This window comes from Microcebus murinus, chromosome X, assembly GCF_040939455.1.
Source record: "Microcebus murinus isolate Inina chromosome X, M.murinus_Inina_mat1.0, whole genome shotgun sequence".
NCBI classification, from domain to species: domain Eukaryota; kingdom Metazoa; phylum Chordata; class Mammalia; order Primates; family Cheirogaleidae; genus Microcebus; species Microcebus murinus.
This window is the reverse complement of record NC_134136.1, coordinates 112,577,526-112,590,195: the sequence shown is the minus strand read 5'-3', so window position 1 is coordinate 112,590,195 and position 12,670 is coordinate 112,577,526. Positions and strand designations below refer to the sequence as shown.

Here is a 12,670-nt window from a genome sequence, read left to right as displayed (position 1 = left end):
CACAAGTGCTACTTATTTAATGAAGCAAACTACCTTCATTTTCCCCATTCTAGCTTGTGAATAAAATATTCTTCAATCACAATAACTACTGCCCCATTTAAACAAAGAAAAAGAAACTCTATTTTTACATTTCAAGCACAAGGGTTGTAGGAATGTTAGTCCAGAGTACATGTGATTTTGAAATCTTACAAAACAGTCTTTTGTGTAGATACTATATTTAGTCAAATTCTAATTTTATTAAAACTAAATATAATAAAATTTGGCTATTGCAACTATAGTACTAGTACAATATTGCAAAAATACTTTATCAAAATATAAACTATAGGAGCCAAATGGAAGTTAAGCTCACAAATGGTCCTAAGACATGCCAGTTATGGTAGGTAGAATTCTAAGATGGCTCTCAAGGTCTCCACCTGCTTGTGTCACGTGCCCTGAATAACCCCTTCCCCTTCAGTGTAGGTGGGACCAGTGGATATGATGGCACATCACTTCCTTGCTTAGATTACATTATGTGGAAAAGGTAAAAGATTTTGCAGATGTAATTAAAATTACTTATCAGTTGGCTTTAAGTTAAGCAAAAAGGAGATAATCCCAGGTGGCCCTGACCTAATCAGGCAAGCCCTTTCAAAGACGCTCTGAAGGTCTAACATAGAAGTCAGAGAGATTCAAAACATCAGAGATGCCCTCCTATTGGCCTTGAAAAAGCCAACTGCCGTATTTATGGAAAGGGCCATGTGCCAGGGAGTGGTGGACAGCCTCTAGTTGTAGGTCTGAGGGCCTCAGACCTACAACTGCAAGAAATGAAATTCTGCCAACAACCAGTGAGCCTGGAAGAGGAAACAAGTCCTCAGATTAGCCCTGGCTGACACTTGATTGCAGCGTTTTAAGACCCTGAGCAGAGAAGCCTGACCAACAAGGTAAGACCCTGTCTCTACAAAAAGACAGAAAATTTGATTAGATGTGGTGGTACCCACCTGTAGTCCCCACTACTTGAGAGGCTGAGGCAGGAGGATCACTTGAGCCCAGGAGTTTGAGGTTGCAGCGAGCTCTGATGACACCCTGCATGCACTCTAGCCTGGTAACAGAGCAACAGCGTGTCTCAAAAAAAAAAAAAAAAAAAAAAGACCCTGAGCAGAGGACTCAGTTGAATAGTACCTAGACTCCTGACCCATGAAAACTATGAGATAATAAGTGTATGTAGTTTTAATTCACTAAATTTATGGTAATTTATTATTGGTGATGGTGAAACCAGTTGTATTATGGGGAAGGGCCTCTCTATATGGTGGCTTCCTTCATCAAAACCAGCAAGGGAACATCAATAAAATCTGCTAACAAGACAGCGGTCACAGTTTTAGGTAACATAGAATAATCACGAAAATTACACCCATCTTTGCCATATTCTGTTGATTAGAAGCAAGTCACAGGTCCCACACACACTCAGGGTAAGGTGAGGAGATAACACAAGGGCATAAATACTAGGAAGCAGGGATCCTAGGACCATCTTAGCACCTACTTGCTATTAATATATACCAGTTATTTGGCTGGTCATTCAAAAGGATAAAGGGACAGCTTAGAGACCAAAAAAATCAAATAGCATTTGATCTAACAGCTTATTTCCAAATATAGTATTAAGTGAAAACACTGACAGAGGTGCATGAGACAAGCCTTATCAAACTGATAAAGTATCCCTAATGTGTCACAGGTCTCAAAGCAATTTATACTTTTTAATAAGGTAGTTTGTTAAGAATCATTAACACCAAGAGTCAATTTTAATGGTAAGAGTAAATACTTTTCTAAAAACCATTATAAAAACATACCAGCTGTTTGCCCTTAGACTGTGAATGCTTGAATTATATTTCTTTTCTAAATTTGGTTTCCTATCTGGCTTTTCACTGAAGAAATACCGAGTACTTCCTATGTGCTAGGTGTAATGCTAGAAGCTAAGAAAATAGAAAGTCACAGTTATGTGGGAGTAAAATGAAGGAAATGGGGCATGAGTCTGTTTATCATTTCAAGACATTAGGGCAATTTCCTGGGCTGTGTACAGTAGCCCACACCTGTAATTCCAGCACTTGATGGGAGGCTGAGGTGGGAAGATCGCTTGAGGCCAAGAGTTCAAGACCAGCTTGGGCAACATAGCAAGACCCCATCTCTACATACCATAGTGGTTGCGTGCCTAGTCCTAGCTACTAGGGAGGCTGAGGCAGGAGGATCGCTTGACAAGCCCAGCGGTTCCAGGTTACAATGAACTATTATTGCACCACTGCACTCCAGCCTGGCAACAGAGTTGGACCCTGTCTAAAAATTAATTAATTTAAATAATTAAAAAAAATAAAAGCCTGTTTCCTAATTGGATGAAAAGAAGAGTAGTGGGCACTAAACTTAAACATATAAACACAAAACTAAGGTAACATATTTGAGAACTCTAAACAGAAAAGATTACTGATAGGATTGAATGTAATGATCAATTTATACCAGTTTCAAAAGTAAGAGTTGCATTTACCGATAACTTTATAGCTTTACAAAAGGTTAAATGATTTATTTTAATCCCTGAACTATTCATCTTTGTTATATTTTCCTTAATTTCTCTGTCCTCCCTATTGTGATGTTGCTTTAGACTTTCTTGTTGACCTTAATGGGACCTGAAAAATAGAATCTGTTGACTTGAACATTAGGGAGTAATTGACATTGTTTAGACATACTATGGATCAAATATTAAATAGATTTCATTTTTTAAATGTTAGCAATGATAGGAATTTTAAGGTCTTATAAAAGAGCATGCAAATTCATGTCAAATCATTATAGGTAAAAGCAAAATTGACAGTCACAAAGACCCTTCTGTGTATGAAGAGGAAAACGTACAATTTTGGAAAGGTGCTTGTATTCATTTCCCAGGGCTGCCTTAACAAAGTACTATAGATTAACTTAAAACAACAGATATATATTGTTTCACAGTTCTGGAGGTCAAAAGTCCAAAATCAAGGAGTTGGCAGGGCCATGCTCACTCAGAAGACACCAGGGATCTGTTGTAGGTCTCTCTTTTAACTTCTGGTAGTCTCAGGCATTCCTTTGCTTTTAGATCCATCACTCCAATCCTTTGCTTTCACACAGCATTCTCCCTGTGTGTCTCCACATCATCTTCTTTCTGTGCATACCTATCTCTGTGACAAAACGTTCCCTTTTTATAAGGGCAACAGTCATAATGGATTAAAACCCACCCTAATTACCTCACTTTAACTTGATTACCTCTGTAAAGACTCTATTTCCAAATAAGATCACATTCTGAGTTACTGGGAGTTAGAACTTCAACATACCTTTTTGGGGGGGAACACAATTGAACTCACACCAGTGCTTAGGTTTGTGAGCTACACATCATACAAAAAAAAAAAAAGACTCTCAGATATTTATAGTGTCTAGTCTCTTGAATTCTTTTTTTTTTTTTTTTTTTTGAGACAAGAGTCTCGCTTTGTTGCCCAGGCTAGAGTGAATGCCGTGGCGTCAGCCTAGCTCACGGCAACCTCAAACTCCTGGACTCAAGCACTCTAATCCTACTGCCTCAGCCTCCTGAGTAGCTGGGACTACAGGCATGCACCACCATGCCCGGCTAATTTTTTCTATATATATTAATTTCTTTCCACTTATAGTAGAGATGGGGTCTCGCTCTTGCTCAGGCTGGTTTCGAACTCCTGACCTCAAGCATTTGCCCGCCTCGGCCTCCCAGAGTGCTAGGATTGCAGGCGTGAGCCACTGCGCCCGACCTCTTGAATTCTTACTGTTATTTTCTTAAAATGTAGAGACTCTTGCTAAATCCTGGATTTTTAATGATATGTCTCCAGTGGAGACACTTTGTGATGTTGAACTTCCATTTAACATATCACCAGTTACATTGTGAAGCAGGAATTGTTGCATCTTTTTTTGAAATCCCCAAATACAGTGAGCAAATATTAAATGGTAAGTGGTTACCAAATAAATTATCACATTTACAGGTGTAGAGTTTGGACAAGGATTTGTTTCTTAGAAATTTGTACACACATACTATATGGTTAAACTCAGTTCTTTAAAGTATTTACCATATGATTCACTGCAGTACAATTCTACTACCCATAGGCTATTATAAATCTTTAGAAAACACAATCTTTCCATGTGCAGGAGAGACTCTTGTCTCTTCCAACAGAACATCATCAGAAGCATCCAAACGGGAAAAATATGGCCAACTAGTTTCATAATCATCAGGGTTGGCAACAGAAATGAGGTTATCACAGACCTCTACCCACAGGAGACCCAGTGGCGATAGAATTAGGGATGAGACACAGTAATTATTATTAGACATAACCAGATTGATTTCTTTATTATGCTGAACTTCAACTAAGAGTTTTTCTGCCCACTTTGATTTTGTAAAGCAACCAAAATTGAAAATATTTCTATCCTTAAAATGTCCATTTGCCAGGGCACATGGTTTAAAGAATGACAGTAGGTTATTAAAAAGCTTAGAGTATCTTTCTAAACAGAATTTGAAAATGTACTTTACTCTTTTACCTTGTAAGAGTAAGAAATCAATAAGTAAAAAAAAAAAAAAAAGACAAGAAGTTTGAAAAATCTTCATCTCAGGAGTGAGGGGAATATTTTGCTGAATTGAACACAAAATACATTTAAACCATGGGTCACATAATTAAATGATTTGGGGGGACTAGACAGGTAAGTATATGTAAGCTGCTGCCACTCTGTTCTAGCTGATCATTGCTATATTTCCCATTACTAGGCTCAGCTTGCCAGACTCTCAACTGCCACCTAACGGGTACAATGAACACTATTTGGGGGATGGGTACATTTATAGCCCTGACTCTGCCATGTATCAAACACATTTGTAACCCCTTAATATTTTGAAATAAAATATATAAAAAGTAATTTGGAACAAAAAAATTAAAAATCTGGAAATCTGGGTCTTTATATGGACAAATCATTCACACATGCATGCATGTGTGTGTGTGTATAAACTTAGAAAGGGCCAAACCATAACCACAGGCCAAATTTGGCCCACAAGGAGTTTTAAACAAAGTACATTATTTTGGCAAGAGAAATCAGTTTACAAGGAAAAACATGTTGAAATAATTAGGCCCTGGATGTATCTCAGTTGTAATCTTCCCTAATTTGATCTCAGATTTTTAAGCAGGAAATGAGAGTTAAAGAATTAGCTAGGAAAGGGATCATTCTACTAAGATAATTTAATTTTTATGTTACATACTAATGCATACTAAGCCTTTGTGGGAATGTGGGGAGTTGGGGGAAAGAGGAAGTGCAACTCTATTGAATACAGTGAAGTAGGATGTTTCTGTTGCAGGAAGTTACAACAAAGTTAGGGGACATCAGACTAACAGACTTTTGATAAGAACAATTATGACAGAAGATTACTTTGGTATAGTGTTACTATACAATACTAATCATTAAGAACAACAAGAAATGTTATCCTAACCCTAAATTTATTCACTAAAACTGCAACAGGAAAACTTATCTAGCCAGGTCAAGCTAAATTCCCAAATAGTTCCACTTGCTTCCATTTTCATCTGGTATGTATATGTATATTACAATCAATGACTCCATTTTGATGTTTGTTGGCAACTTTTAAATTTACCCCTCCCTCTTCCCCTTCTTCCCCACATCTGGGCAAGCTGATAAGAAAGCCCAGGCATTCCCTTCCCTGGGCACCGGCTAGGAGTTCAAAACATGCAAGCCTCAGTCAACATATGGGAACCTTTATCCCAGCCCACCACCACCCCCAACCACACAAAATTTCTAAGACAGTCTTCTTTCTCTATTTTCTCAAGCCATTTTGAGATCAGCTTGGATGCCTGTCCTGCTTTCCCCAGTAAGCTTTATTATATGTGTAATAAACTTTTTCATATTTTCTGGGTGTGTATGTGACATCATCAGTCTTGACATCAGAAGTAAATCTTTTTGGGGGTAGGATCCATTTCACCTCTGTGAGGTGACCATGGCACCAACTAAGAGAACAATATTGAAAGCAGTCAGGAAAAATGACATATTACCTTGAAAGGAACACTATTAAGGCCTGACTTCTCAACAGAAACAACGAAAGCCATAAGGTAACATAATGATTTTTAATGTGCTAAAAGGAAACACCTGCCAAATTAGAATTCTATATCCAGAGAAAATTTCTTTCAGAAATGTAGGGAAATAGAGACAGTTTAAGACTACAGGTGATATTTCAAAGTGTTGCATGCACGCCCATGCTTATTATAGCACTATTCACAACAGCAAAGATAAGTAATCAACCTAAGTATCCATCAGTGGTTGAATGGATAAAGAATATATGTATATATATGCTAGAATACTATTTGGCCATGAAAAAGAATGAAATCATGTCATTTATAGCAACATGGATGGAATTGAAGGTCATTAAGTGAAATTAGCCAGGCACAGAAAGACAAATATCACACATGTTGTCACCCATATGTGGCAGCTAAAAAAATGAATCGCATGCAGGTAGAGATTAGAATGGTGGTTACCTGAGGCTAGGAAGGGTATGGGGGAGTGGGATGAAGAAAGGTTGGTTGAGAGGGAAAACATACAGTTAGATAACTTCTAATGTTTGATAGTATAGTTAACAGCAATGTACCATATATTTCAAAATAGCTAGAAAAGAAAACTTGAAATGTTCCCAACACATAGAAATGATAAAGGTAATAGATATCCTAAATACCCTGACTTGATCATTACACGTTCTAAACATGTAACAAAATATCATATGTCATAAATATGAACAAATATTATGTATCAGTATTTTTTATAAAGACAAAAGGTGATATTTGTCACTAGTAGACTCACACTAAAGTAATATTAGATGTTTCTATTCCCCTAAGGCAGTAATCCTCAAGCGGGGAGATTTTCCCTCTTCTCACCCCAGCAGACATTTGACAATATCTGGAGATGATTTTGGTTGTCACAGCTCAGGGGCTGGGGTGAGGAGAATGCTACTGGAATTTAGTGGGTAAAGGCAGGGGATGCTACATGCTACAATGCATAGGACAGCCCCCCAAATAAAAGAATTCTCCATTCCAAAGTGTTCATAATACTGAAGTTAAAAAACCCTGCCCTAGAGAAAGGAAAACTTACATTCACACAAAACTTTACGCAAATGTTTTGTAGAAGCTCTAATCACAATCTCCAACACCTGGAAACAACCCAAATATCTGTCAATAATAAGTAGAAAGCAAACTGTGTTAGGACTTCGGAACCAGCGTCGACTATAGTCGATAGCCACAGATGAACACGCACAACGACTTTAGCCGACAGCCGTGGTATATGACTTTTCTAATTTTTCATTTATCAAAATAAAATTGTGAACATTTAAAAATAACGTAATGAAAAATATATGTATATGTTATCTATTCTGATTTACATTACAAGCAAAGCTGCCTGTAAAGTAAAACAAGCTTTCAGTGCTTTCAAGCTTTCCTCATCACACAAGAGCAAAATGGATTTGTCGTCAATGCACAGCACAAACCATCGTGCCGACTATGAGTGCCGGCTGTGGGCAAGGTTTCGCGGCCAGTGAGCGCTGTACCAACATGATTAAAAAGAAGTAAATTGTTGAGATGTGCAGCAACTTGAATGGATCTCAAATGCGTTTTTGCTGAGTGAATGAATCCAGTCTCAACAGATTTAACTTCTTATGATTTCATTTCTATGACATTCTCAAAAACACAAAACTGTTAATGGTGGGGAACAACAGATTATTATTTATTTATTTATTTATTTATTTTTTTGAGACAGAGTCTCACTTTGTTGCCCAGGCTAGAGTGAGTGCCGTGGCGTCAGCCTAGCTCACAGCAACCTCAAACTCCTGGGCTCAAGCGATCCTACTGCCTCAGCCACCCGAGTAGCTGGGACTACAGGCATGTACCACCATGCCCGGCTAATTTTTTTCTATGTATATTAGTTGGCCAATTAATTTCTTTTTTATTTATAGTAGAGATAAGGTCTCGCTCTTGCTCAGGCTGGTTTCAAACTCCGGACCTTGAGCAATCCGGCCACCTCGGCCTCCCAGAGTGCTAGGATTACAGGCGTGAGCCACCGTGCCTGGCCGGAAGAACAGATTATTGGTTGTGAGGGGTTAAGGGTGGGAGGAGGTTGTCACTTCAAAGGGATACTATGAGGTAGTATTTTGGAGTGACAGAACTGTATCCTGATTTTTGTGATATTGCATGTAGCTTTAAATGTGTGAAATTCATAGAACTATAAAACTGTGAACACAGAACGATCAATTTTACTACATGTTAATTTTAAAATACAATCAAAATATATATTAAGGAGGAGGAAGCAAGCGAAGGGACTAGTTCCTGAGCTTCTCAATTCCTGTGCCGCCTTCTGAGCTCCCAGCCTGCCGGGTCGCAAGATCCCTACCGCTGGGGTTGCTTTATTTGCCAGGCGCCGCGAGGCCGGCTGAGTTACTGGCATCCCGTCCACCACCTCCTCTCCAGACCTATGATACAAAAGATCTTCCGGGGGCTGCACCTGCCTGCTGTCGCCTGAGACGGATTTGAACAATCTTATCTTGGCTTTGGACCTTAGAAGAGAATCACTAAGTGAGTAAGCAGGCATTTTGGACAATTGACTGGTTGAGCCCATCCCTGTTAGAAAAATGTCTCAGAGCAGCCGGGAGCTGGTGGTTGACTGTCTCTCCTACAAGCTTTTCCAGAAAGGATACAGCTTGAATCAGTTTAGCAATGTGGAAGAAAACAAGACTGAGGCCCCAGAAGGGACTGAGTCGGAGATGGAGACCCCCAGGGCCATTAATGGCAACCCATCCTTGCACCTGGAGGACAGCCCTGCGGCGAATGGAGCCACTGGCCACAGCAGCAGTTTGGATGCCCGGGAGGAGGTCCCCATGGCAGCAGTGAAGCATGCACTGAGGGAGACGGGTGAGGAGTTTGAACTGCGGTACCGGCGGACATTCAATGACCTGACATCCCAGCTCCAGATCACCCCAGAGACAGCATATGAGAGCTTTGAACAGGTAGTGGACGCACTCTTCCAGGATGGGGTAAACTGGGGTCGCATTGTGGCCTTTTTCTCCTTTGGCGGGGCCCTGTGCGTGGAAAGCATAGACAAGGAAATGCAAGTTTTGGTGAGCCAGATCATAACTTGGATGGTCACTTATCTGAATGACCACCTAGAGCCTTGGATCCAGGAGAACGGCGGCTGGGACACTTTTGTGGAACTCTACGGGAACAATGCAGCAGCCGAGAGCCGGAAGGGCCAGGAACGCTTCTACCACTGGTTCCTGATGGGTATGACTGTAGCTGGTGTGGTTCTGCTGGGCTTGCTCTTCAATAGGAAATGACGAGACACTGACCATCCACTCACCCTCCCATCCCTTGCCCTGCCCCACCACATCCCTCCGTCCAGCCACATTGCCACCAGGAGAACTACTACGTGCAGCCCAAGCTCGCCCACTCACCCATCACTGGCTTGGGCCTACACCTGGTCCCCTGCAACTAGTTTTCTAGAATTTACCACGCTTCGGTGAGAGCCACCTTCCCCCACACACACACATCTCAGTTCTCTCAGCCTTGAAATCCACAAAGTCCCCAAAATCTGCCCCATGGAGGCTGGCAGATACTGGAGGGCTTGTGGCTGGGGGCAGGATGGCCTTGCCTGATTGGTGGAACCCTTACCATTTAGCCTCCCAGAAGTGTTTTTCTGCCAGGGAGCTGGCAAGTTTTAGGAACCTCTTCCTGAGCAAGAGACTAGATTGCCTTTGTTTCAATGTCCGTGGCCTCAGAATTGATCATTCCCCACCCCTACCCCTGACCTAGAATCCTCTTCGTTCCATCCCCATCCCCAAGAGCCACTTAGGAGACATTTGTGACTACAGATTCAGGCTGCTTGGAATAAAGAAGCAAGGACCAGGACCCCACACCTCTGGTCTGGCCAAAGTCCCCACTCCTTTCTGAATGTCCTCCAGAGGCCTCTGGCTAGAGGCCAGCCCCATCCCACGCTGAAGCTAGAGTGGTCCTTGCATTTTCGCACCACCGTAGTCCCTTCCCTCCCCCTGGTTCCCATGCCCAAGACAGATGGTGCCCCAGAGCTGTTGATGGCCTCAACTGCCTCACTTCCTGCAAGATCGGCTGGTGTGTGGCATCTTTGCCTTGGGCTGTTGCCCATGGAGTCCAGAGGTTCTGGGGCCTCAGCTCAGAGGTGAAGAGGAGCTATAGATAGGGACAGCTGTGGGTGCCCTCAGGTCTTGGGGCAGGAAGGGTAGAAAGAAAAGCCTGGTTCACAGGGTGGGAGTGGGGCAGACTGCAGGGGCCAGTCCTGCCTGACCAGGCAGATTTGTACCCCAGCCCCATCTAGCCTGATCCCTTCAGCCCTCTCTCCTCTGCTGCACCCTTAGCCAGTCTCATCCCTGGGCGTCTGGGCCCAGCCCCAGTCACCCTGGGTGCTCTGACACAGATATGTGAGACTAGTTTTTCTTCCTTGTGAAGATGATATACTATTTTTGTTAAATATGTCTGTATTTATGTGTGAGGAGCCGCTGGCTTGCTGTGTGCACGCATGTGGAGAGCTGGTGCCAGAGATTGGACAGCCTGCTGCTCCCTGCCCTGGTCAGGGAAACCTGCCCTGGTGGGGGTTGGGGTGGGGGGTGGAAACTGTCCAGGGGTCCTGGCTCCTGAGGGGCATGTGTCCCCCCCCACTTGTTCCAGCTCTTTGGAATAGTCTGGGTGAAGGTGAAAGTGCAGTTCACTAATAAATTGTTGACTCAGGGAAAAAAATAAAAAGTTTACAAGTATGTGCCAGTGGCCCTACCTACTTTGGAATGTGGGGAAAACCATAATCAGTGAAATCAATGTCAAATTTCTTGTTTCAAAAATGTATTTCTGGCTACTGTGATAATTTTTCATTCATGTTCTATTGTAATTGTTTTTACTGTTATTTCATGTTATTCTCCGTTATGGAACTGCATTTTGGTTTACACAGAATAGTTAATAATAAGTACATTTTGAGAGAACGGTGCCTTCTTGAAAAAAGTTATCTTTGTGTTTCCCACTGGCTGATAAACCAGTTAGTATTCAACAAATGATGGTAAAATTATTTCATTTTCCTAAAAATCTATAATAAAACACTTAATTGGAGAAAGAATATCTGAAAATTCAGATGAGAGGAGCAATGATTTTAATACAGAAGAGGTTTTGATATTTTTAGCACATAGAAACAATTAAAAAATGTATCTCTTAAATTCCATCTAAATGTTATGATAAAACCTCACAAATATCTTTAAAAATATATATATATATACATTAAAATAACCCAATGTAGTGAAATAAATTATATGGACCCAAAATGATGAGGTCTGACAATATAGCTTGATCTAAAGATAAAATTTGGGTTTTCTTAGGGTAATGGTTCTTAGCCAAGGGTATATGTATAACACAAGAAAGTTTTTCAAATATAACTGCCTATGTCTTACCTGGTTTTGATTTAGTAGGTCGAGACTAGTCTTTTTGGGTATATGTCTTTTAAAATAGCTTCCTAGGTAATTTTGATACAACACTGAGAGTGGAGAATAACAGATCTAAACTAAAAATTACTACAAACCTTCAGAATGTTATTTCTCACAAGTAAACTTCTAGTAATGATTAGCAGAAATTTCCAGATTATAGTCTCTGAAAGATACTGATTGTATTAGTCTAGGTAGTTTAACTGCTATAACAAAGACATTCCAAATATGAGTTGTTAAACCCAATAAATGTTTATTTCTTGTTCATGTCATAATCCACCAAGGGTGAGTGGATGGCTTTGCTCCACACAGTCATTCAAGGACCTTGGCGCCTATCATCTGGTGGCTTTGGCATTTTCTTTGGGCCTTGGCATTCTCCAGGCCTGAAAGTGGCAATTTGACTTCTGCCCACATTCCATTGGCATTCAATGACATGGGCCCAACTTACTGCAAGGGAATTGGAAAATGTAGGCTAATTATGAGCCCAGAAAAACAAGGAAACTGCCACAATTGGATATACTTACTCTGTGCCAATGAAGAGCAAATCCATGTACTTGCACAATGAACTTAGGGACGGAGGATAGAATATTTATTTTATACTTTTTATAATTTAAAATTCATTTCAAAAGATAATTCAAACAGCATAAAATAGACAAGTTTCCTCTAAAGCATAAATATATTGTGATTTTCCTCTAATTTGGTCTTGAGATCTCTCTCTGGAGAGTGACTATAAATTTTACCCCTGCCCTGACAAGGTTCCAGGGAATTTGGTCATGAATGCTTACAATGTGCCTTTCAAGGGATACTTCTTTTTTTATTATTTCAGCATATTATGGGGGTACAAATGCTTAGGTTACGTGTGTTGCCTTCTGCCCCCCACCCAGAGTCAGAGCTTCAAGGGTGTCCATCCCCCATATGATGCGCATCACACTCATTATGTATGTATATACCCATCCCCTCCTCCCCCCTCCCATCTGCCCAATGCCCAATCAATGTTATTCCTATATGTCCACTTAGGTGTTGATCAGTGAAACCAATTTGCTGGTGAGTACATGTGGTGCTTATTTTTCAATTCTTGGGATACTTCATTTAGTAGAATGGGTTCCAGCTCTATCCAGGAAAATACAGGAGGTGCTATATCACCATTGTTTC

General features: G+C 40.8%; 1 protein-coding gene across 2 annotated transcripts; it reads left to right on the top strand.

Moving 5' to 3' along the window:
* The first annotated feature begins 8,535 nt into the window (after positions 1-8,535).
* LOC142865897 (bcl-2-like protein 1) lies at positions 8,536-9,361 on the top strand. 2 transcript variants are annotated; one of them, XM_075999425.1, is made up of 2 exons: positions 8,536-9,034; positions 9,212-9,361. In XM_075999425.1, exons 1-2 carry the CDS (start codon positions 8,660-8,662, stop codon positions 9,359-9,361), a joined length of 525 nt encoding a protein of 174 aa, XP_075855540.1. In that variant the 5' UTR covers positions 8,536-8,659. The 2 variants fall into 2 exon arrangements, with proteins under 2 accessions (XP_075855540.1, XP_075855539.1); XM_075999424.1 differs by having other exon boundaries at positions 8,536-9,361.
* The last annotated feature ends 3,309 nt before the right edge of the window (positions 9,362-12,670 follow it).